Source organism: Myodes glareolus, chromosome 17 (assembly GCF_982192425.1).
Source record: "Myodes glareolus chromosome 17, mMyoGla1.1, whole genome shotgun sequence".
Lineage (NCBI taxonomy): Eukaryota > Metazoa > Chordata > Mammalia > Rodentia > Cricetidae > Myodes > Myodes glareolus.
In genome coordinates, this window is record NC_142042.1 from 23,732,741 (window position 1) to 23,755,637 (window position 22,897).

The window sequence follows — 22,897 nt, forward strand, 5'->3', positions numbered from 1 at the left end:
ATTTTGGTATGTGTCTGAATCTAAAGAACATAAAGTATTCTTTGCTGTGACTTTGTTTTGGGGCAGCTACACGAAACATATGAAATTGTCTTTTCAATGTTTATCAGGGAGAATAAGTGAACTGAATATTACAAAGTTATTCAAGTATTCTGCTCAAACTAGGTCATGTACCCTGTGATCATCCTTTACTATATTTAAAAAAAACTTCCTAGAATTTCTTACTTCATTTCAAATTACATGCCTAGAAAACAAGAAGAAATTATTTCTTATATCTCCCTAAATCAAGTGCTGCATACAATAACTACACAGAAATCACATTTTCTTGTATTATCTGTTCTCTTAGTGATTTTCTACATCCGACATTCTCAACTGACACACAGGTAATGAAGGATTTGCTGTGTGTTTTCATGCAACACACGTGGTATTAGTAAGTGCTAGATTCTAACAGTCTAAAGGCAATCCTGATCTAACTATCACTACCAGCTTCACAGCTAACCACTAGATAGATAGGATAGCTTAGAGGCTCGGAGGAGCACTAGTTCCGATCAGACTGAAGTGCTTTGTATCTTTACTTCCTGGCATGATTTTGGAAAAGTTTGGCATTTTAAAAGATATGTGTTGTAGTCAAATGTTTTATTGCAGAATGCAAATTTGAAGAAGACGGTAGAGAAATACAACTTGGTAGTGGCCAGCAATTCTACCTTGAGTTTGGGGCCTGGGTATCAAGATGACAGTGATGTCAGGGAAGTGGCCTTCAGGCAATAAAACAGGCTTTCAGGAAGTTTTAATAATGCAATAAATAGCACACATCAGTAGAAAGTTAAAACCTGTGATCTCACATTCAAGTCTTTGGTGGAGTCCTTTACAGAATGGAAATATAAAGCAATCAATTCTACTGGCACAGAATGACTTCAAAGACACACCATTCCTTTTACTGAATAGGTGTGTGTCCGTGACTGTCAGTTGCTTATCAAGGGAATAACCCTTTTCAAGTCTGAGTTTTCTAAGAGTCACAGGAGCCTTGCAAACATTTGCTGCAGCTCATGGAAAGCTACAAGTCTATGTCAAAGTTCATTCTCCTTCCATGCTCAGGGGATCTTTTAATTTTCATTAAAAAAAAACCAGATTGAAGTGAGTATGCCTTCCATTCAGAAAGGTATCATATAAGCCAGTTTGTATTATACTATGACAGAGAACATTCACCTTGAAACAACCGTTGTTTGAGTTACATCAGGGATGTTTCACCTTTTCACATACCATATGATGCTAATTGTCATTTACATAAACACTGAGCCCCACACACAGCTATCCTGGGATGCATGAAACCTGACAGCCACCGGTTGGATATGCCTGGTGACATATTCTTTTATTAATGAGAATCAATTGAAGATAATTTAATTTTATGGTTATTTTTTAATAAAGCATTAATTATTCCAGAAACTGTGCATTCTGTGAAAATATATTGTTAGTAATGATGTCAGCTACATGCTGCAGTACATCCATGCAATTGTAACCTGAGAAGTCATGATGCTCTTGCAAAGCTGTATGGTAGGACCGCAAACATTACAGGGTCAGTTCTCCCAGTCTGTGTTTGATAAGATATCATTGTTGGAAAAGTCCATGAAGTGGCAAAGAGAATTTTAATGTGTTGTCCTCTTTGACCAAAAAATGATCTCAAATAGGGTTTTCTTTACGTCTATAGTTTTAAAATAAATCATCTGCTCAAATAAGAACATTCTTTTGAATAACAGTTTAAACAAGAGATTTGCAACACATGAACTTTCAGAGTACACTTTAATTTCATAACAGATTGTTGTGTTTTGTTTACAGGCAGTTTTATAATGCTCCCTATGAAATAAATAAAAAGAATAAGTAATAAAGTCATATTATTTCAAGTCATTCAATAAAGTGGAGTAGCTCTGCATGATCAGTTAAGACAATGCCAAAGCTGTCTAAGAAATGTTGACTAGATAAAACGGAAAAATAAATTGTTTCCTTCTCGGAAACCAATTTTACACACACTCGAATTTCCATCAAATTGTATGTTGCCTTGTTAGCACTTCAAAAGGATTATGATCATTCTGTGGCGTTATATGCCAAAACCTCTTCCTCTATTACAACGTTAAAAACTCACACATAAGAAATTTGTTTAAATATAAACCAGAGCAAAGCAGCAAAGGATGATGTGTGAACCTAAGGAAGTATTCACTTCTGTCTCTATGGGGCAAGGTGAAGGGGGATTTCATCTTCCCAAACTTTGGGCTGATTTTGTTCAGTCTTTGCAATCACTTTCATCCCCAGCAGAAACGTGTGGAAGATCAGAGCCAGAGGGAAAGGGATGATACACTACTGAAGACCTTTAAAAAGTGCATTTATTTATCCTACTTAGAGACATCCATCCACTGCTCCTCCAGGTTAGCCTTGTGGGCCTGACATGAGAAAGGGTATATAGCTTTACACTATTTAAAAACCTCTTTGTTTAATATTTCAAATATTCAAGTATTTTTTCCTCATTATGATAGCTGAGTGTAGCAATAGCATTTATAATATGCTTGTTAATGTAAGGAGGCAATCTTTTTACAGAATCTTGAGACTGCTAAAATAGGCATTAAGCCCATGCAAGTGTCAATCACTAAGTCAAATGTAGGATCACCTGGTTGTAGGCTGTGTCAAATTTAAATGTTACCAGCTTTCACAACAGGGGGGTTCATCAGTGTTTCCAAAACCTGCATATTTCCTAGTGTTCTATAAGGAAAAACAAAGGCATGGGGAATCTGTAAAAACTTGAATATAATTACAAATACTTGAGGTTTAATAAGCTTTTAATTACTTAAGTATTTCAGAATTCCCACCTTAGGTGAAGAGCATTTTCTATCTATCTATCTATCTATCTATCTATCTATCTATCTATCTATCTATCTATCTATCTCTATATTAAAGAGCCATGAAGTAATGCATCTTATTTTGTAACCACCTATCCTTTGGACCTAATGTTTTATATACTCTGAAAATTCATTATACCCTTCCAGGTACACAAATCTTCCTTGGATTACTAGACGTTAAATCTACCTATGTAGATTCCCTTGTCATGGAAACTGACAAGACTTTTAGTAAGATCTTGCTGCTTCTGATGGACCCTGGAAGGGAGGACAGGAGAGTGCTGACTTTGGGGCAGGTTTAGAGAGCAGAGAATGATTAAGACCAAGACTCTGGAAAACATGGCAGGGGGATGGGAGACTCCTTGTGGGGTTTTGTTTTGTTTTGTTTTGTTTTGTTTCCTTAAACCAGCATAGTGACTGACTGACAGAGAAAAGGGAGATAAAAAAAAATAATTTTCTGCGGAGCAGAAATTCTAAACAATACTTCCGTTATTCTAGCTGATTGCTTACTTGGAATGAGAGATTTCACGGTAGTCATTTATCTCTGCGGTTTCTCTAGATGCCCTATCCCAGGTAGATGGGGCTGGAGTGCACAGGTCATGGGAGGGGAAACTGGTTAGTAGTTCCTTCACTTTTAAAGCTCCCTCGGGTCATTATTTCTTTTGCAACCATACCGACTGCTTGTCCCGTTTTGCTCCCCTTGCCCTGGTCCACCCCCTGCCCTCCCCCTGCCCCATTCTCCTGCCTTCTTCCTCTCACCTGTCCACTGCAATGGCTGTCATAGAGTAGATGCTGGCAAACACCGCTGTGATGGGAAAGAAGTTCTGGAAGCGGCAGTAGTTGGCGCCAAAGTACCATTCGCTGTGAAGAGCATAGATGAAATTGACCAAGGTGTTGAAGGCAGCCATGGAGGCGTCGGAGAAAGCCAGGTTTACCAGGAAATAGTTGGTGACGGTCCTCATGCGCTTGTGGGCCAGGATGATCCAGATAACGATGAGGTTTCCAAAGACTGCCACAGCCACCACCAAGCCATAGGCCAGAGACCAGAGTGCGATCCGCCAGGACGGCTGCACGAACTGGTTCGTGAGGTTGGCCCGGACCTGGGAAGGTGCTTGGGATGTCATCGGCAACCCCAGAGCCGAAGAGAAGTTGCCAGCCTGGAGCGCAAGCCACTCAGTGACCGCCAAGCCAGCGCTCAGGTTCTCTGCCTGCGTTTCCATGCCTGCCGCCCCGTCGGTCCAGCTCTCGGCGGTGGGGACTGAGGCCATGGCCAGAGTCTGCAGCCCGGGACCTGCCACACTCCCGCTGCCAGCCGGAGCCGGCTCCCCTGAAGTTCTCAGCGGTCTCGGGTACTGCCTGGAAGCAAGTAGGAAGGTACCCGTTGTTGGGATGCTGTGATGGGACAGAAGATGCGGAGCAGGGGCCACACTTAGTCCTGGGGGTTTGCGTCTCTGGCTGGCAGGGAAGAACCAGGGACTGTTTCAGCTTGGGTCCTGCCAGGGAGGAGCTACCAGGCAGCAGCTCGAGAGCTGAGATCTGCTCTGAAGGCGCGCTTTATAGTCTCCAGGAGTCCCCAGGATCCGTGACGTCGTGGGTCGCAAGACTGACGAACACCCCACCCCCACCCCTCTGCAAGCTCCTGCTCTAGACTCGCTTCTCCAGCCCACACTCAGGGTTCCATTCATTCTCTGCTCCTCTTCAGGCGGCTGCCGGCTGATGGCACAGGAAAGACATGCTTTGTCCCCAGCATCAAATCTTACCAAAATTGTCTTCCCGCTTTTAACTTTAGGATTTTGCTCTCAGAGTTTTTCAGTGAGATGTACTTTCCCGAGAAACAACTAACAGTTCACAAGTAGAAGGCAAGATGACAGGTAAATGTGGGGAGAGTGAGGAGGAAATCACTCAGCAGCAGGCAGCCGGTACAGACGACTATACTCTGTGTTGTCGGCTTCGCGATTTAAGTCAGCATTTGAGTCCTGTTTATATTTTCAGTCTGAGATTCCTTTTCTCGCTCCCACTTTCAAGCTCCATTCATTTGTCCACCACTTCCTTTCTTCTAACCCTCATTACTGGAAATCTGCTCCCTCTGCTTTGTTCTCCTCAGACGGACCCCCCTCCCCTTCTTGCCAGGATTCTTTTTACATTAGAATGTCCCAGAACTCAGAATGTAAACCAGGAACGTAAAGGTTCATAAAACAAACCGATACTGTGTAGGTCGTCTTTCGTCCACCCCCTGGTCAAATGCACCAACTGAACGATGTGAGTGTGCACACGCGTTTATGTGTCTCCACTTAGCTGAGAGGCATGAATGTGAACACGTGTTTATATGGCTTCTCTGAGCGATGTGAGTGTGCACACGTCTTTAAGTGGCTCCACTGAGCAATATGAGGGTGCACACGTCTTTAAGTGGCTCCACTGACCAATGTATGTGTGCGCGCATGTGTTTATGTTTCTCCAGAAGTTTGTGCTCAAACCTTAAACTTTACTTTCCAAGCAGACCGACTGGCCTGACTTCAGAGCAAGGTGAGCCCGGTGAAATGAGAGTGCTTTGTGGAGCAGAGATCACAGACACTGGTCTGCAATTGCGTGGACACCACAGGCAATTTTTCAGATGGCTCTCAGGCAAAACTCCCTTAATTAATCTTCGGGCAGATGTACAAGGACTCAGGGATAAACATTTTCTTAATTTTCCATATACTTACCCCTCTGAAATTTAGTTTCCAATGTGTCCATTGAAAACCATCTTCTATCTCCAGGATGTGTGAGATTTCATTAGGTTTCCTTCCACACAGTGTAGAAGGAAATCCTGGATCCATGGTAGTGGCTTTTTTTGTAATCACCACATGTTGTATCCCACGTTTTCAGGTGAAACAGACTGAAAAAAAGTAGAGTCAATGGAAGCTGGCCTGGAGGCATTCTGCGTTTTTACATGTTGTTCAAAAGCCTGGTGTGATTATTGCACAAAAGGACAACTGAGCATGAAACATGGGTTTAGCCAACCTGGTAACCATTATATTGACAAAACCATCTTTCAAAACAAATACATGGGGGACAGGATAGTTATCAAGTATTAATACTTCTTCTCAGAGTATTAATAGGTAAGACTATTAAAGATTTCACACTCCCTGCTTAATAGAATTAGAAGAAAATAAAATGAAAAGGATTTAAAAGAGTTTCTTTTTTTCTCAAAGGGAGCAATTCCAGTCAAGACTTTTCTTCCTAGATCTTTTCTCTCTGCATCTCAATAGGTGGTTGTTTGTCGTATTTCTTGGGTAGTTATTGATGGTACTTCCTCCCACATGCCATGTCAGGTGCGGGGAATGTAGCAAGAAGGCAGCCAGCTATAATGGAGCCTGAAGTCTAGCAGTGCATTCTTTCTCTAAAGAAAAGGAAGGTACAGAAAACTATTGGACTGTTTAATAATGTGGAAGGGTGCTGAAACCACAGGTCTCTTTAGGATTCTTTCAATCTTAGTATATTAGTTTGTGAGGTTGGAGCAAATTCTTGAAATACAGAATATCTTAGTGTATGCAGACACACATAATACACACACACACACACACATTTGAAAAGTAAAGCTTATGATACAGTAGTTAAGAGTGATTTCCTGATTAAGTGATTAAGGGATTTTGGACAACAGTTTACCCAAATAGTCAGATTCGGAATCTTACTGTTATTCCAACCTCCTCACAGGTTTTTTTTTTAATATAGTATTCTTTTTCTCTTTGTATTACCATAAGAACTTCAAAAGTCATAGCCTTTAAAGAATGAACAAAAACACAAGGTACGTGGTAGAACATCAGAAGCAAACTTTTGAGCAGGACTGGAATTTAAAACCTTTGAGTGTGTATGCACGACAAGTGAGTACCTCATACCATGACGAGATATGGAGGACGTTGGAAAATGTAGCCAGGGTGGGAGACAGCTCAGCTTGAAATGTTGATATGTTTTACATGCTCACAAACTAAAATTACTTAATTATGTAAGTAGAATAAAATTTTCTATCATTTATGTGAATATTTGTTACTACTACTACTGGTCAAAAAGCTCTTATGCATTTTATTATAAGGTCTTATATGTAGATTATATTTTTCTCCACTTTATTTGCTAGCCACATTTGCTTAGGATATACAATGGACATGAGCTCTAGCTATTTGTTAGCCACATATGAAGGAGAATGAGCACTTGTCATGCGTTATTGTTATGGGAATGTTTATTTGAGCAGGCTTTCCCAAAATAAGTATAATAAGATGGTATTTCAGGTAAGGCTGCTGTCTGGTGGAGCAACTGCTGTTTGGAAAGGAGAATTTGTCTAAGCTGCAGATTTATGTCTCTGACAATAACCTTCTGTTTGACAGCCTTCGCAGAGAACTCCTTTTCAGTACACTCAGCTTATTATCACTATGTTGAAATATTTTTCTTATCAATTTCAGATCCTCATCATCCTTTGGCCCTGGATTTACATGTTTTTCTTTGCAATTTCAACAGAACTGCTTTGTAATCATAGCAATCCATTTCTAGATTTGGAGTTCTGGGCTGTTACCATCAAGCCAGTGAATGCTATTTGTAGCAAATGTGGTGGTTTGAATGAGATATTTCCCATATCATGAGATAATTCCCATATCATGAGATATTTCCCATATCCTTAGGCATCTGCATCTTTAACTCTTAGTTGTTGTCTGTTTGGGAAGGCTAAGAAGTATGGCCTTGCTGGAGGAACTATACTGCTGGGGTCTGGTTTTAAAGTTTCAAAAGTCATGTGCTCTTTCCATTGCACTCTCTCAGTTTCCTGTTTGTGTTTCAAAATGTGAGCACTCAGCTCTCAAATTTCAGCTCCCACCTCAATGTCTGCTGCTTGTTTACCTCATTATGGACCTAACCCTCTGGAACTGTATTCCCAAAATCAACTCTTTCTTCTGTAAGTTGACTTGGCTGTGGTGCTTTATCACAGTACAAGAATAGCAACAAAGATGGTCAGTCAATCAATACAGCTCCTTTCATTTGTGCAGACAGATGCTCCTTAAAATTTTTTTCTAGTTACCATATTAATCATCTGTTTAAAACTGAAATTTGCAGATAAATGAATGGAGCTAGGAAAAATCATACTGAGGGAGGTAAACCTGCCCAGAAAGACAAATATGTTATGTATTTACTTATATGTGGATGTTAGCTGTTAAGTCATTGATAAACATGCTACAATCTGTATAACTACAGAAGTTAGGCATAGAGTAAGGACTAGATAAAAGAGATGGGCCTCTCTAGGAAGGATAAATATAAAAGATAGTTATGGATAGATGAAGAAGGGTGGAGTGGCACGATTAGAGATGGGGAAAAGAAAGGGGGTTGGGGAGTGAATGTGGGGAGGAAAAACTAAAATTAAGGGCCAGTTGAGGGGTTACATGGAAACCCAATACAGTCGAAGATTCCTAAAATATATACATATATGAAGACATCTAAATGATATAAACAAAAAAGAAATGTGGGAGACAGAGCCTTCCCTGATCATCTCTTTTCATCATATGATGCTTCCACTACCAGGAGTGGGTTACATCTAATCTAGTTGTTGACCAAAGGGGTCCTATTGGAACTCCCAACAATCCAGGCAATTTCCAAGGCTATTGACTGCTCTCCACAAACTCTTGGTAGGGCTCATTTCTGAAGACAACACTACAACACCTGTACAACTCATTGAACACAGAGAAGTTGAGCTGGTGCCTACATAGAGCCTTCAACTCTATGTATTATTTGTACTATTGTTCAGTACATAGTACTGGAAAATGCTCTGCAAGCTACCAAAGGAAAAATGTTAGCACCAACCCAGCTACCCTTCAATGTACATGGTAACATGCCTGCAAAATACGCTGGGGTAATAGTGGCACAAAGATTGTGGGAATAACAAACCAATATCTAATTAGACTTAACGACCAGTTCATGAGCTAGAACCCATACCTAGTCCTACTTGGGTAGCCAAGAACCCTGAGACTAGACAGGCTAGTAACCTAGGGTAAAACCAGATATTGCTGTTCTGCTAAAGGAGCATAGCAATAAAATGACCCCTAATAACAATCTGCTATACTCATAGAGAAATACCTTGCTCAGCCATCATCAGAGAAGCTTTCTCCTGCAGTAGACAAAACCTAAGACTGAGACCCACAGCTGAAAAAAAGGTGCCAAGAATGAGAGACCTTGGTGCACTCAGCCCTAAGAGGTTGTCTCCATCAATCCCTCCCTTTAGGGTTCAAGCAACTCTGCAGAAAAGGAGGCAGAAAGAGCGTTAGAAGAGCTAAGAAAATAGAGGACATCAAGGAATCAAGACATTCTAGATCCAGAAGAGCTGAGGACTCGCAGAGACTGGGGCAGCATGCACAGGGCCTGCGTGGGTCTGCACCAGATAGGGTCCTAGAGCTGAGGGGAAATGGGAACACTCTCACCCACCCCGATCCAAAATCTATCCCCAAATGGTAACCACTTGTAAATGAAATATTAGTTTTCTCCGAGGAAGTCTCTCTGGGGGGAGCAAACCATGCCCAGCAGTAGATGGCCAACAGTATAAGAACTCAATGGTATCTCTGGAGATTCTTTGCCTCACAATGTTGTCAGGGTGTTTTTTTTTCTCCTATAGATCTTTGGGGTTATATGTTGGTTTTCAGTTTTGTTTTTATGGGATTCCTATGTGTGCAAATATATGTGTCACTGAGACTATATATGTTTCTTGTGTTTTTCTCTGAGGCTCTTTTACTTCTGTTTGTTCTGTCTTGTTCTAATTTGCTTGTTTTTTTACCTTATTATTAATTTGTTGTTATTTCTTTTATACCTTTTTGTTTTCTAAGAAGAAACAGAAAGGGAAAGTGTGTGGATATGGATGGGTGGGGAAGGGGAAGTAAGGAGGGGCTGGGGAAGGGCAACCATAATCAGAATATATTGTTTGAAAAATGCCTATTTTCAATAAAAGAAAAAGTGCTTTTGTCTATACCAAACAGTCCCTCTACCTGTGCTATTATTGGGGTTTCTTTTATTTAATTGATTTTTATTGAGCCCTATACTTTTCTCTGCTCCACTCCCTGCCTCTCCCCTCCCTTTTAACCCTCTTCCAAGGTCCCCATGCTCCCAGTTTACTCAGGAGATCTTGTCTTTTTCTACTTCCCATGTATATTTGATCTATGTCTGTCTCTTTTACGGTCCTCATTGTTGTCTAGGCTCTTAATTGTAAATGTTGCATGTTCCTTGAATTGTTTCTTCCATCTTCTCTTTATGCTTAGCCAATGCTGCTGCCTCCGCTACATTTAACACACTCTCATCCAACAATTTAACACACACACACTTACACACACACATATATGTATGTATGTATGTGTGTATGTATGCATGCATGCATGTATGTATGTTTGTTAGCATTATCTTGGCCTCTTTTGTCCATCTAAGTGAAAAAGTCATATTTTTTACTACTTTTTTTTGATACCACTTTTCTCTCTTAAACACTTCATTATTTCTTGTCCTTTCCCTTTACTTTCAAAAAGAAACAATTTTTACTCAAGTAGACACTTCTTGAACACATCTTCTTTTAAGATTTACTTTCACTGCTGTTTTCCTTTTTTATCCTTAAGTGAATTTTTTATCAAAATATCTGCATTTATGTTTCCACTTATACAGCCCTCACTCTAAATATTAAGTACTTGCTACTCTTTAACAATGCACTTTCCTATTAAATATTTGCATACTGAACTTATTAGTGAAGTTATATCCTTGACTTACTTCATATTCCTATAGCAGTCATGCTTGACATTTTAATTAATTTCCCCATGACGAAGTACCATGGACCAAGTGGCTTGAAATAACAGAAATGTATTCTTTCACAGTTGGAGAGGCTGAGGTCTGACTTGGGAGAATCTGTTGCATGTCTGTCCCTTGGCTCCACTGCACAGTCTTTGGTGTTCTAAGCTTGTAGGAAAATTACTTCAGATTTTAGTATTTAGATTTAGTATTGCATGTTATTACATAAATCCCTTCAAATAAACTGACACTATTTGAGAAGACTATGCCTACATATGTGTAGTTGGCTTTTTTAAAATTCTTACTCTGCTCTTTGGGGGCCTTCCACTCAGCTCCCAAATAAACAAAGACTTATGCTTACTAATGAATGCCTGGCCTTAACTTGTTATGTTTCTAACCAGTTTTTTTGTAACTGATATTATCTGTCTACTTCAAGCCCCAGTCTATCTTGCAGCTAAGTAGCTTGCAAAGTATTTTCCAGTACCATGTACTGAAGAATAATACAAATAATACGTAGAACTAAAGGGTCTATGTAGGCTTCAGTTCCTGCCTTGACTTCTCTCAGTGAACTGCAACCCTGGATATGTATGTCAAATGCATCTTATTTTTCCCCAAATTGCTCTTGGCTATGGGGTTTTATCACAGCAATAAAAAACCCAGCTAACACTCCAGTGTTGCTTCCACAGACCAACTCTTCTTATTTCTCTTGTGGATTCCATGACAGGCTCATAACGAAATGCTGCGATTTTAGTTTGCAGTTTCCCTACTCTCTATTGCATTAAAAAAAAAAGGAAACATTTATTTTCCAAAAACATTTCGGGATTGAACAACCACTTTACACCCCTCCCCCATTTCTACATTACTTGATATTTAAACATAACTTCACTTATTCTGTTTCAAAGGGAAGTTCGCAGGACAGCTCAGCTCATTATAAAGTTCTATTTATTTCAGCTTAGTACTTTCTGCACCAGTCTATATTTCAAATTTACCTGTATCTCTTCCCAAATAAACTACAGGACATTTAATTTTATAAGGATGAGCATCACAGAGTCTATAATAAATATTTTAATTAAATTACTATGTGCTTAGCATACCATCTCTTGTTTCAAACATAAAATTCATAGCCTTCAATTGGATACTGAATTAAGAACACATTTGGTTTATCAAACCATAACCTCTCAGTAATGTGTGTTATTTCATTGTATTTGTCATTTTTAGATGGAATTTACACTCTATTGCTAATAATTTTTGAAGTTAGTCTGTATCTTAAATTATATAGGGAAGACTTTAATTTATGTTTTGGTTAAGAAAACATGCTAGCATGCTTCGTGGTAGATGTAATGTACTGGATTACCAGTCATTCTTCCTTGTTCAGAAGGCTGAGGAGACCTGCTGTCTTCAGTGGATTTACAGAAACTCATTCAGATTTTGTTTCAAACTTAGGTGTGCTCATTTAATGCTCTTTCAGTTTTTTCATACTTCCTCGAATGGTGCTGTACTTTGATTTCTGTCTCTATGATAAACACCATGATGAGAAGCAGCTTGGGGAGGAAAGAGTTTATTCCAGCTTACAGGCTAGAGTCCATCATCCAGGGAAGCCAAGGCGTTCTGGAACTTGAGGCAGGAACCTGGAGGCAGGAACTGAAGCAGAGACCACACAGGAATTTATCTTACTGGCTTGTTTCTAAGTTCACATTCAGCTGTCTTTTATACACTCAGCCCTTTCTACCTGGGAATGGTACCATTCACAGTCAACTAGGCCCTCTTACATAAACGAGCAGTCAAGAAAGTGCCCCACATATATACCCACAGACTAATCTGATAAAGCCTGAAGAGGTCCCCTTCTCCCAGGTGTGCCAAGTTTACAGCCAAGATTAGCCATCATATATAATAAATTTACATTCTTATGTGTGCACACATTGAACATTGCATTCAAATACTCTAGGCCCAGAGATATGAAAAAGAGGAAAAATTGAATAGGATAATAGATAATTTAGTGTGAACTTTTTCACACTAATAATAATAGTAGTGGGAAATAGAGTAAATTCTTGTGAGTTATTGTTTATGGACAATTTACAATGGTATAGTTTTTGTACATTGATACAAGTTCAAATTATATTTGTTATTTCTGTTTACAATATTTTGTCAGATTGTATACATGCATGTTTCTACCTCTGTTAAAGACATTTTGCATATTGATACAATTTTTAGGCTGTATTTTCATATTGCATTATATATTTCTACCTCTGTTCAAGATACCTATACATTGTTTACATTTTGAGGTCATTTTCCTTATTTACTGGACAGTTGTTTACAAGTCATTTAATATTCTGATATGAAGTTATAGAGGTATTAAGTATTATAGGTCAATAGTTATTCATATTTGTTATACATATAGTCAGATTAATTAGGTTCTTTAGATACATAGAGATTGTATTCTGCCTAGGTAGGTACTCTTCAATCACTTCAAAGATCTGTAGAACACAGCATTTAAATAACTTGGGGTTTGGTTGACATGATACACGATTGTTCCTAATAGCACCAATCTATTTCTGAGAGAATGTTGAGCACCAAAGACACTCCACTTGGAATTTGTTTTCTTCTTGACAAAATTGGTCTTTGGGCAAGAAATTGTCCATGCCTTAATCACTGACAAAGTACAAGGTGTCCAGACTGGATAAGCAGAACACAAGGACAAGGACTTCCAAACCTTGCCAAGACAGGGTAAAATGGCTCTGAAAATTTTCCTGCCCCTGAAAATAGTTTGTAAGTTAGTCTAGGCTTTAGACAGAGTTGGTTGCTTCAACATTACAAATGAGACTTTGGGTGATTGTTTAGGTAGCCAGTTATCTCTATCATATACTGTATGCTTTGGAAGCTACTTGATTGCATTTCCTTTCTACTCAAGTAATATTATCTCCCTTCTCAGGTATTTAGTGGGGTTGAAGATTAGATAGTCTGAGTAACCTTCCTTTTATGATTTAGCCAAACTATTTTCAATACAAGACTTAAACTCTTTAGAATAGAATGTTTATTAAACATTTAGCATGGGATCCTTGCTTAATATTGTTTATGCTGGTTGTAATCCTGATTTTATACTTGATATCTGTTCCTAGAGTGTACAGTTTTGTATTGGATTTGGAACTCTCTTATTTAGACAAAATAGGGAGGTGATGGGGAATCTCTGTCAGCCAATGATTTTTAAGATGTGGGACCAGGTTAGTGTGTGACTTTTGGGGTACCCAGAGAAAAGGGCCCTGTGGCCCAGGGTTCTCTCTCTTTCTCTGTGGTTCCTACACTATATAGCTAAGCTTGGACTTCTCATTCCTGTGTTTCTGCTTTGTGAATTTGACCCTTATAATAATAAATAAAATATAAATAGTTTATGTTGGAGTAAGCCTGGTATTCTTCTACCCATGTTATTTCAACATCTTTGAAACAAACTTAATTAAATAAAAAAATCAATTTTTATCTCTAAATATTAGAATAAGTTTAGCATATAATGTCTTTGAAACTTGTAATTGCTCACACTAGAACCTAGAGTGATAACTTAGACTTCTTGCATTTTCCTCTTTTCTTCTTACAGCAATAAGATTCAACATTGTTAATAGTTTTTAATATAATGCTTAATAGAATTTTTCTTGTTTTTCATCTAGTGGTAGTGTCCTATTTTAAGAGTTTGTTATTTTTTCTCCTGTGTGTCCTATGGCAGACTCGTCATATATCACTTGATTTTGGCCTGCATTATTCACATTACTGGGTGGCAACAGTAGCAGTGTGACTCTCAAAACAGCTACTTACACAGTTCAGAGACAAACCTGTAGATGTCTTCAAATTGTACCTTATCAGTTTTACTGATGTATTATTACCAATCAGTTGTACTGATGGTATCATTACCAATTCTTGTGTATATTTTCTCTAATAAAGCTCAGGAAAAGAGATGTGATTCATGTCACAATCTTGGTTTGTATTTCAAACAGTGATTTTAAAATAGCCTTTTTATAGTCAATTGGCTGAGAAGATTTTGACATTTCAGAAAAGTACAAAACTATATTATATTGGATGAGAGTATAAGAAATTAAATCGTTTGGAAATATGGTTGTTTTTTAGACCCATTAAATGAATCATCTGTTGAAGCGAGAGTATAATCACTTCCTCAGAGGTTTCAGCTACAAAGAAACAATTATTGATGTTATTTTATAATAATCTTTCATTAAAATATGTATCTTACAAAAGAGAATCTGGAGTTAATTCTTCTTTGATTATTCTTACTCTTCTTTTGACTTGTGAATCACTTCTAAAGTTTACATCATGTGGAATGAATTATCATCCATATAGTTATTCTTTCTCTGCTACACCTTGTGTGGGAAGCAAAGATATGTACAGCCAAGGAGACAAAAAAAAAAACCAAAAAACCAAACAACAACAACAACAACAAAACCCAGAGAGCTCTCAGTAAAATTGGCATAGGCTTTGAATCTGCAGTGTTTGTTTTTCTAGTATGTATCTCCCCGTTATCAAAAGAGGACACCAGAAATGCTTGAATGTTTGGTACATACAATCATAGCTTCCTTAGAGATTTTAACTGAAAGGAGGTTTTGTTAGCAAGTCCTTCAAAAACTTGTGACTTCACATTTTTTTATAGGGTTAATAATCATGTACGACTTAGACTCTGATTCAGCTTACGTGTAGAATTTCTATAACCACACTTTCTTTCTAGAGATCTTAGTATGTGTTCTGTTGCTATCAAGAAATATCAGTGGATAGGTTCTTTATACAAAAGAGAAGTTTATTGAGGTCACAGTTTTGGCATCTTCATCTGTGAAGCTTTTGTAGAAAGTCTTTTGGCTAATCACAGCATCGTAGATGACATCATAGTGGGTACATCTGTAAGAGGGAAACAGTGCATGGCTTGAGAGGAAGCAAGAGGAATTTAAGGAAGTTTCTATGTCCTCTTGCTGCAATATTTTTTGGAAGTGACTGATGTCCTTAAAAAACTGTAATAATGCTGTGTGAGTGTAGTGCCTCCAATGACCTGAAAATCTTCCAGTAGCTTTATCATTGTCACACCGAGAACAAAACTTTCAGGACAGGAACCTTTGGGGAAAACAGTTAAAACATAAGCTCGTCACAGTAGAAATTGTAAAAAACAGTGAATAAGCTCAATTAATAGATGAATTTATCACTTAACTTAGTTCATACTGCTATCAGTTATGGAACATTTATTCTGAAAAATATTATAGTTATAAAAATTTCATCTCTTCTTATAATACAGGTTTGCAATTCTCTTCTGACAGTAGAGCAAACAAAGGCTTTGAGTAATCTGTACAAGGGTAACAAGAGGAGGGAGACACTGCTGAAAACATGGGAGAAACATGGAAACACAGGATGAAAACATGAATTCCCCTGCTGTGTTGAACAAGTTCGGTGTTGAAGGTGACATTTAGGTGGGTTTTAAATGGGAGAATGGCAGCTCTACTCCTGTTCACAGATGTCACGGAGTGAAGCATTGGGTGGTAAGCCATGTGTAAAGAGACTGTTACGATGATTCCCTGAATTAATCTCTCCTGCCCCGCAAAGAGCAAATGTTCTCAAAGTAACAATGCCCAATGGGGGTCAATATATCATTAATGAGGTAGAGTTGATACACTAGAAACTAAATTACTAATATATACCAAATATAGTAATTTAAAAAGTTCTTCTGTAAAGTAAGTTCATTGCTAGTGGCACCTGGTAACTTGATGCAAGGACATAATCAGAACGTCACACAGAAATTTATGAAAAACTTGCACACATTGTAGCCTAATTTTGGGAGTAAAGACATTAGAAGTATAACTGTAAAATGATTTTTGAAATGCCAATAAAATTAATAATGTCATATTTCAAAGATACACTTTTCTCCTTATGAAGAGCATATTTTAAAGACTGTTAGTGAATGGGTTGTATTAAAAAAATTAAGTGAAACATACAAATTGTGTATGTACCTTAAATTTTAATGCATGAGCAATGAAATCTCTTGTATGTTCACAGACAGAAATGGAGAAGTTAAGGGTATTCAACCTTCTTAACGACAGAAGTTAATGATTGATTTAGACTTGTTTATGACTTTAACTTTTACACTTATAATTCTTTTTATTTCTACATTTTTATCACTTATATACCTTTTAAATAAAGGATGTTGTGGCCTAGAGAATTTATGATACTGAGAAAGAAGAGAATTGAGAAAACATTCTTTTGATCTGAGTAATTGAAATAAATATATATTTTAGGGTGATTCAAAAAAATCTCACATGAAGGGATAGTTTTATTGAGGAATTGATATTCTTGATTCACAAGCTAATTTAATCAGGTAACATTTTAATGATATTGACATACTACTGCTGATATTCTCCAAAGAATATCACAGACTAAGGAACAAGAATAAGGCAGTACATACTTAGTCTTAAATTAGTGCTCTCTGTTTTAAGAAAGTTAGACTTTGGATGTAACTAATAAATCAATAAATACCTCTTTATTGTTTACTTTTTTTTACTATTCCTGGATAGAGATAATGAACTAAGATTTGAGCACTGAGAGGCTAAGGTTAAAACTGAGGAATCTCACTGTCTATTTTTGGTACTACCTTCTTTTAGGCTTAGTCTTGTGCTCAATAAATTAGTGATGATTATATTAACTCATACATCTTTTATATTAAAAGTCTATTGCATAATGTATGCTAAGTATAGAATACCCAAGCACATAAATATAGAAAATGAATCTCATAAAATAAAAGTTGAGTTTATTGAGCATTTTGTATGTACTGAGGATTTCAAGTATGACATATCTAAGCACTAACTCACTCTTGTGTCATAAGCATCCTTTGTGATGATGTCAATTGTATTCCAATTTTTGAGTTAAGAGCTAAGACATAAGGAGGTTAAATAACATGGCTGAATTCTCACATAATCTCCAAAAATAATAGGAGATAGAATTATACCCAACATTTGGTATAGGAGTCTACTATATTAATAATTTTATTATACCATCAATCTAATAAAATAAATAAACAATCAAATAAAGCAATTTACAAATAGTTTAAATGAGGAGCTGGATTTGCAACTGAGAGTCAATACAATGTTATTTCCTCCTGTTACTAGCTCATCTGAGGAAAATAAAACCAGACAGAGCAAAAGGAAAAACAGAAAAGTCTTTTAAACTAAAAAGGGAAATATCAAGTTAAAATTGATGGTCCAAAGATATTACATTGCTCTTCTTCTACTGAAACATGAAAAAAGGACAGTAAAGCTTTTAATAAAACCTGTGGATGACATCAGTCCCAGCGAGCCATATGCAGAGTCAGATTGACTCATGCAATTCAATATTGTATGAAGACGAAGCGAGTGGTTGCCAAGTGGGAGCAACTGATAAAGCTGAGCGTTTTCCTAGAAAGTGGAATGATCAAAGGACTCCACCAATGGTGTTCCTGAGTCACAACTTTAACAGCAATAATTGGTAGGAAGAGTCAGTGAAATATAAAGATTGACATTCAGGCTGTTCTAGAAGCATTTGGGTTAGATATAGTTTTGCAAGTTTTGGAATTTTTTTGACCTTAAAAAGACATAAAAATTCAAGAAAGAATTTATTAAATGGAAGCAAATAGATGAGTAATTCATTATAAAACATGAATTTTCTAACTCATGTGGAGTTCATTCATCAAAATAGTCAGTAGTAATAGAACTTCCCATTATCAAGGGCAGACTATAAGCTTGAACTTTATTGATAAATAGATTACAAATGCCAACCCTGTATTCCCAAATAGAAACCTAAATTTATGGTTTAATCTTGGTTATAAACTTTACCAGATCAAGAGACAACTGGAAAAACACATATCTAGATATGTTTGTGAGGGTGTGCCCGGAATACGTTGATGCATAGGTTCTGGAGTTGAGCTTGAAAGACCCACACTAAAGAAGAGTGTCACTATTTAATGGAGCAGCAAGGACTTGTGTCTAATATCAGTGATATGTTTTGCTGACATTCAGATAGACAGACATGCAGCAAAGAATATCTTTGGATTCAAGGTATAGTCAACAAAAGAGGTCTGAACAAACATTGATTTAAGGATGAAACCATGTTCTAGAATTGGTTAGGATCCACTGTAATGGTTCTGCACTACCACTGTCTGGGAGGTCGGTCTCCAACAGCATAGTGCTTTGAGAGGAATCCACAGAGAAGGCATGAACTAGACTTTTCTGTCTGAGGGAATTTTAAGGAACAGACACTCACACACTCTCTTAATGGCGTCCTTCTTTATTCTCTCTTTCCTCATGTTCTTTCAGCTGTATACTTTTTTTTTGCAACTTATATATCCCAACAAAGTGTTTCAAGCAATATAGGAATTACAAGGCAGTCACATTTTGTTTAGCAAGTGAATGATTACAATGAATACAAAACAAACAGTAAAAACAGCATGTTTCCCATATCCCTTCCATGATTAAACATTTTATGTACTACAAGTGAAAAACAAATTATCAAAAGAACCCACATACATTCTCAACAACTTGTTATAGCTTAACTGTGTGGGCAAGCAAGGTGCTTTTGTCAGATCTTTTACTGGCAGGCTGCATGCTGCAGTTACAAAAAAAAGGTCAATTACTTCATTACTTGTCTTGAAAAGTAATCTCATAAGGAGTCTTAAAGCAATCACAAATCTAAATTTTTATATATGAAAAAGAATCAGTCAGCTCTTCTTTAAATCTTCGGGTACATATCCACTCATTAATAGTTTTTTGTATCAGGAGATTGAGGACAGATATGTGTATAAGGAATCTATCACCTTTGGTCATCAACCAAACCTAGCAAGGAGAGCTAGCAATCATCAGACTGTATTGTATTTTTGACCCTAGTCTAATGAGTCAGACCACTCAGCTATGTGTCCTTGTGAATTTTCACTTGTTTTTTGAGATTATTTATCTTAAAACTCCTAGCAAAGATTCTTGGCTAACCCAAGTTATTTTGCAGCTTTGTTTTAGCTAATGGTATATGACTGCCTCTATTCAGCATTAAGAAAATTAGAACCAGCTTGGGTCCTGAACTCAGGTGCATTTCTTTTAATCATTAACCTGAGCAGCTCTTAAGGTGGAATTCATAGGCCTTAGTTGTGAAACATATCCTTGTATTTACTTTTATTCATCAAAACTCTGTATAGGCTGCCATTATTATTATCAAATTAGACAGTATAGCTTAGAGAAGGGTCATCTTCTTAGCAATCCACAGGTAAGATGCCCAGTAGAGCAGGAGGTTCCAAGAGATAAACACACGATATTACAGGCAGTGGAGATCTCCCCACATCTGCTCACACCATGTTAGATACCAGAGAAAGAGAGCTGCCACAAATATGCAGAAGCAAGACATTCAGGCGTCTGCAGTACTGCGGCCTTACTTAAACAAGATTGGCCCATCAGAGAATTTCCTTCTGGTGGGCTGAAACCTGGGACTTCAGTTACCAGTTGCTGCTCCTCTGGCATGGCCAATGACTGTACAACCTTTTCATTATTAATATTTCTAAATGCGCACACACAAACACACTCTCTCTCTTTCACACACACACACACACACACGCACACACACACACACACACACACACACACACACACACACACCATAATCACACATTACGTGGGTATTGGTCTCAACTGTTTTTGTGTAAGAAATTTTCATGTTTGGCTTTTACTCAACTGTACATAATGCCTAATAATATTTCTAAGAACATAATCTATAGCCATTAGCTAATTTAATTGTATTGCCAACATAATTTTGATTGAGTTTCAAATATAACTAATTTTGGAAAAAAGAATTGTAACCAGATAGTTACAAAATATACTGGATAGAGTAATATTTGGTTAATCATGACCATAGAGAAAGTATATGCTGTTGATATGTACATCTTTACACAACATATACATATCTGATAGTCTACACCAGTCATTGAAGAACTTGTTCTGCATATGATGACAATGTTAGAGAAGGTTGGGATGCTCATTCATTTTTAATGTTTGCTGAGCCTCCTCCAGATGCTGAGAATCTTTGACGGAACTCATTATCATATTTTGGTAGTGCCTTTGTTACTAAATTTATGCATTTTGAGAGATATCCTCAACAGTATTTTCCATATATGTCTGCTTTATTAAAGAATGTAACTTTCGGGGCTGGAGAGATGGCTAGGCAGTTAAGAGCACTGACTGCTCTTCCAGAGGTCCTGAGTTCAATTCCCAGCAACCACATGGTGGCTCACAACCACCTAAAATGAGATCTGGTGCCCTCTTCTGGCCTATAGGCAGGATACTGTATGAATGAATGAATAAATAAATCTTTAAAAAAAAAAAAGAATGTAACTTTCCTCTCCAAATGTGAAAGTCATCCGTGAACATCGATATTAATGTGACAGAGATTCCTATGTATGATTACTATTAATAGCTCTAATTTGTAAATGAGAAAACTGAGAAACAGTGAAGTAATTTGAGATGCATCTGGCAAGGTCAGGGTTCAGTTGAGGTGTGCATAGCTCATGATCATCAATACCCCAGTTTTTGGCCTCAGTTTTACTGAGAAGTCAGTGGATGAGGAGAATGTGGCTTTCTTTGTCTGCCAACTTCTCTCTCTCTCTCTCGCTCTCTCTCTTTCTGTCTGCTGCCTGTGTATCTGAATGTAGAACTCTCAACACTCTCCTACCCCATGTCTGCCTGCATGCCACCATGTTTCCTGCCATGATGACAATATCCTAAACCTCTGAAACTGTAAAGTAGCCACAATGAAATGTTTTCCTTTATGAAGTTGCCATGGATGTGGTGTCTCTTCACAGCAATAGAACAATAAGATAATAAATGTGATTTATGATCTATAAACTTGTGTTGCAGATTATAATATATCTACCCTTCTCAAAAATTCTAAGAAAACTCTGCTTTCTAAACAACGACAAACCAATACTTTAGAATAGTTAAATCTCTACACTAAAAATCTTTTTTTTTCGGACTTTGAAAAATTTTTGATATAAAACAAAATAGCATGGAAACGTGAAAGTGCTGAAAAGTCAATGTTCAAAAGGTTTTAGCAATGACCACATTTACACAGCATTGAAAGTAGACATCACTTTGTCTAAGTTAGTGTGTATGTGTCTACTCATTGCCACCCAAGAAAGTCACATTCTTCATGTGGTGCTGAAAACTACTTAATAGTGCCTAGGCGGATACAGCAGGCCATCTGTGTGTTCAATCTTCATCTCATTCTTTACACATTATTAAAGATGTAATTTGTAAAGTAACGACCATATACGTGTGATATGTGTGCACACTCTTTGATTGGAGGAGATCTAATAAAAGCCTTTTATGCTAATGTTTTTATGGTTGTCCTTTCTCCCACTGTTACCATCATTCCCTGGACATAGAAAAGGTGCATGGCCATTGTTCTCTGCCTCCCGAAGATTTTTTTCCCCATTGACTTCAACTTGCAGCACTTCAAGGATGCCATGGGGGAAAGAAAGCCACATTTACTTTCTGTTTTGGAACAGGCTTTCTGGTTCCCAGAAGCAGTGTGAAGCTACAATACAGCTTTTCTTCTTTAACTTTAAGCAATTATGCTTATAATTTCCTGTATTCACAGGAAACTTTTAATCCAACTCTGATGTTTGGTATTCTATTTCAAAAACATCAGTCATTTCTTCAGAGATTTCAATGACTAGTATACTAGAAATATATTAATATACAATTGGTAATTTTCTTCCTAGAGAGAAACAAGACAAAATATTTTTTTACAGGAATCCTTTTAAAAAATCACTTTTAAATAAGGAATAAATCACTTTTAAAAAGGGGAAAAATTTCTGATTCTCTGAAACACCTCCCCTGTTCTTTTTAGGTCACTGAAATTTGTTATTGGACAATACAAAACATTGCTTGCCTGTGCTGCAAATAGGATTATGTTTCTCAGACTTTAGAGTCTAAATTTATGAAAAGGGAGCTTGTTTATAGAGTTACATTTTCAGGCTGGGGCTTATAAATCATCTCCCTGGGTTTAAAAGAAATTGATTACTTGTGTGGAGAAGTCATTTCTTTGTCTGACTGGAGTGGAAACAGGCAAAAGATAGAGGAGAAATTAAGTGACTAAATGTCTCTGGTTGGACTATGGGCTTCACTTCATCTGCTTCCCTAGAAGTGGAACAACCAAGTCACCGGAAGAGGGGCAGGGCGCTGAAGTCAGCTGTGTCTGTATAGAGG

General features: G+C 37.5%; 1 protein-coding gene across 1 annotated transcript in view; it reads right to left on the bottom strand.

Annotated features, from left to right (window-relative positions):
• The window catches only part of Tacr3 (tachykinin receptor 3), an 81,946-nt gene extending 77,144 nt beyond the window's left edge, over positions 1–4,802 (bottom strand). The window contains exon 1 of the mRNA XM_048456952.3: positions 3,639–4,802. Within this exon, the coding sequence (XP_048312909.3) occupies positions 3,639–4,147 (509 nt within the window). The 5' untranslated portion in view covers positions 4,148–4,802. The remainder of the gene's footprint in view (positions 1–3,638) is intronic.
• Between the last annotated feature and the right edge of the window lie 18,095 nt (positions 4,803–22,897).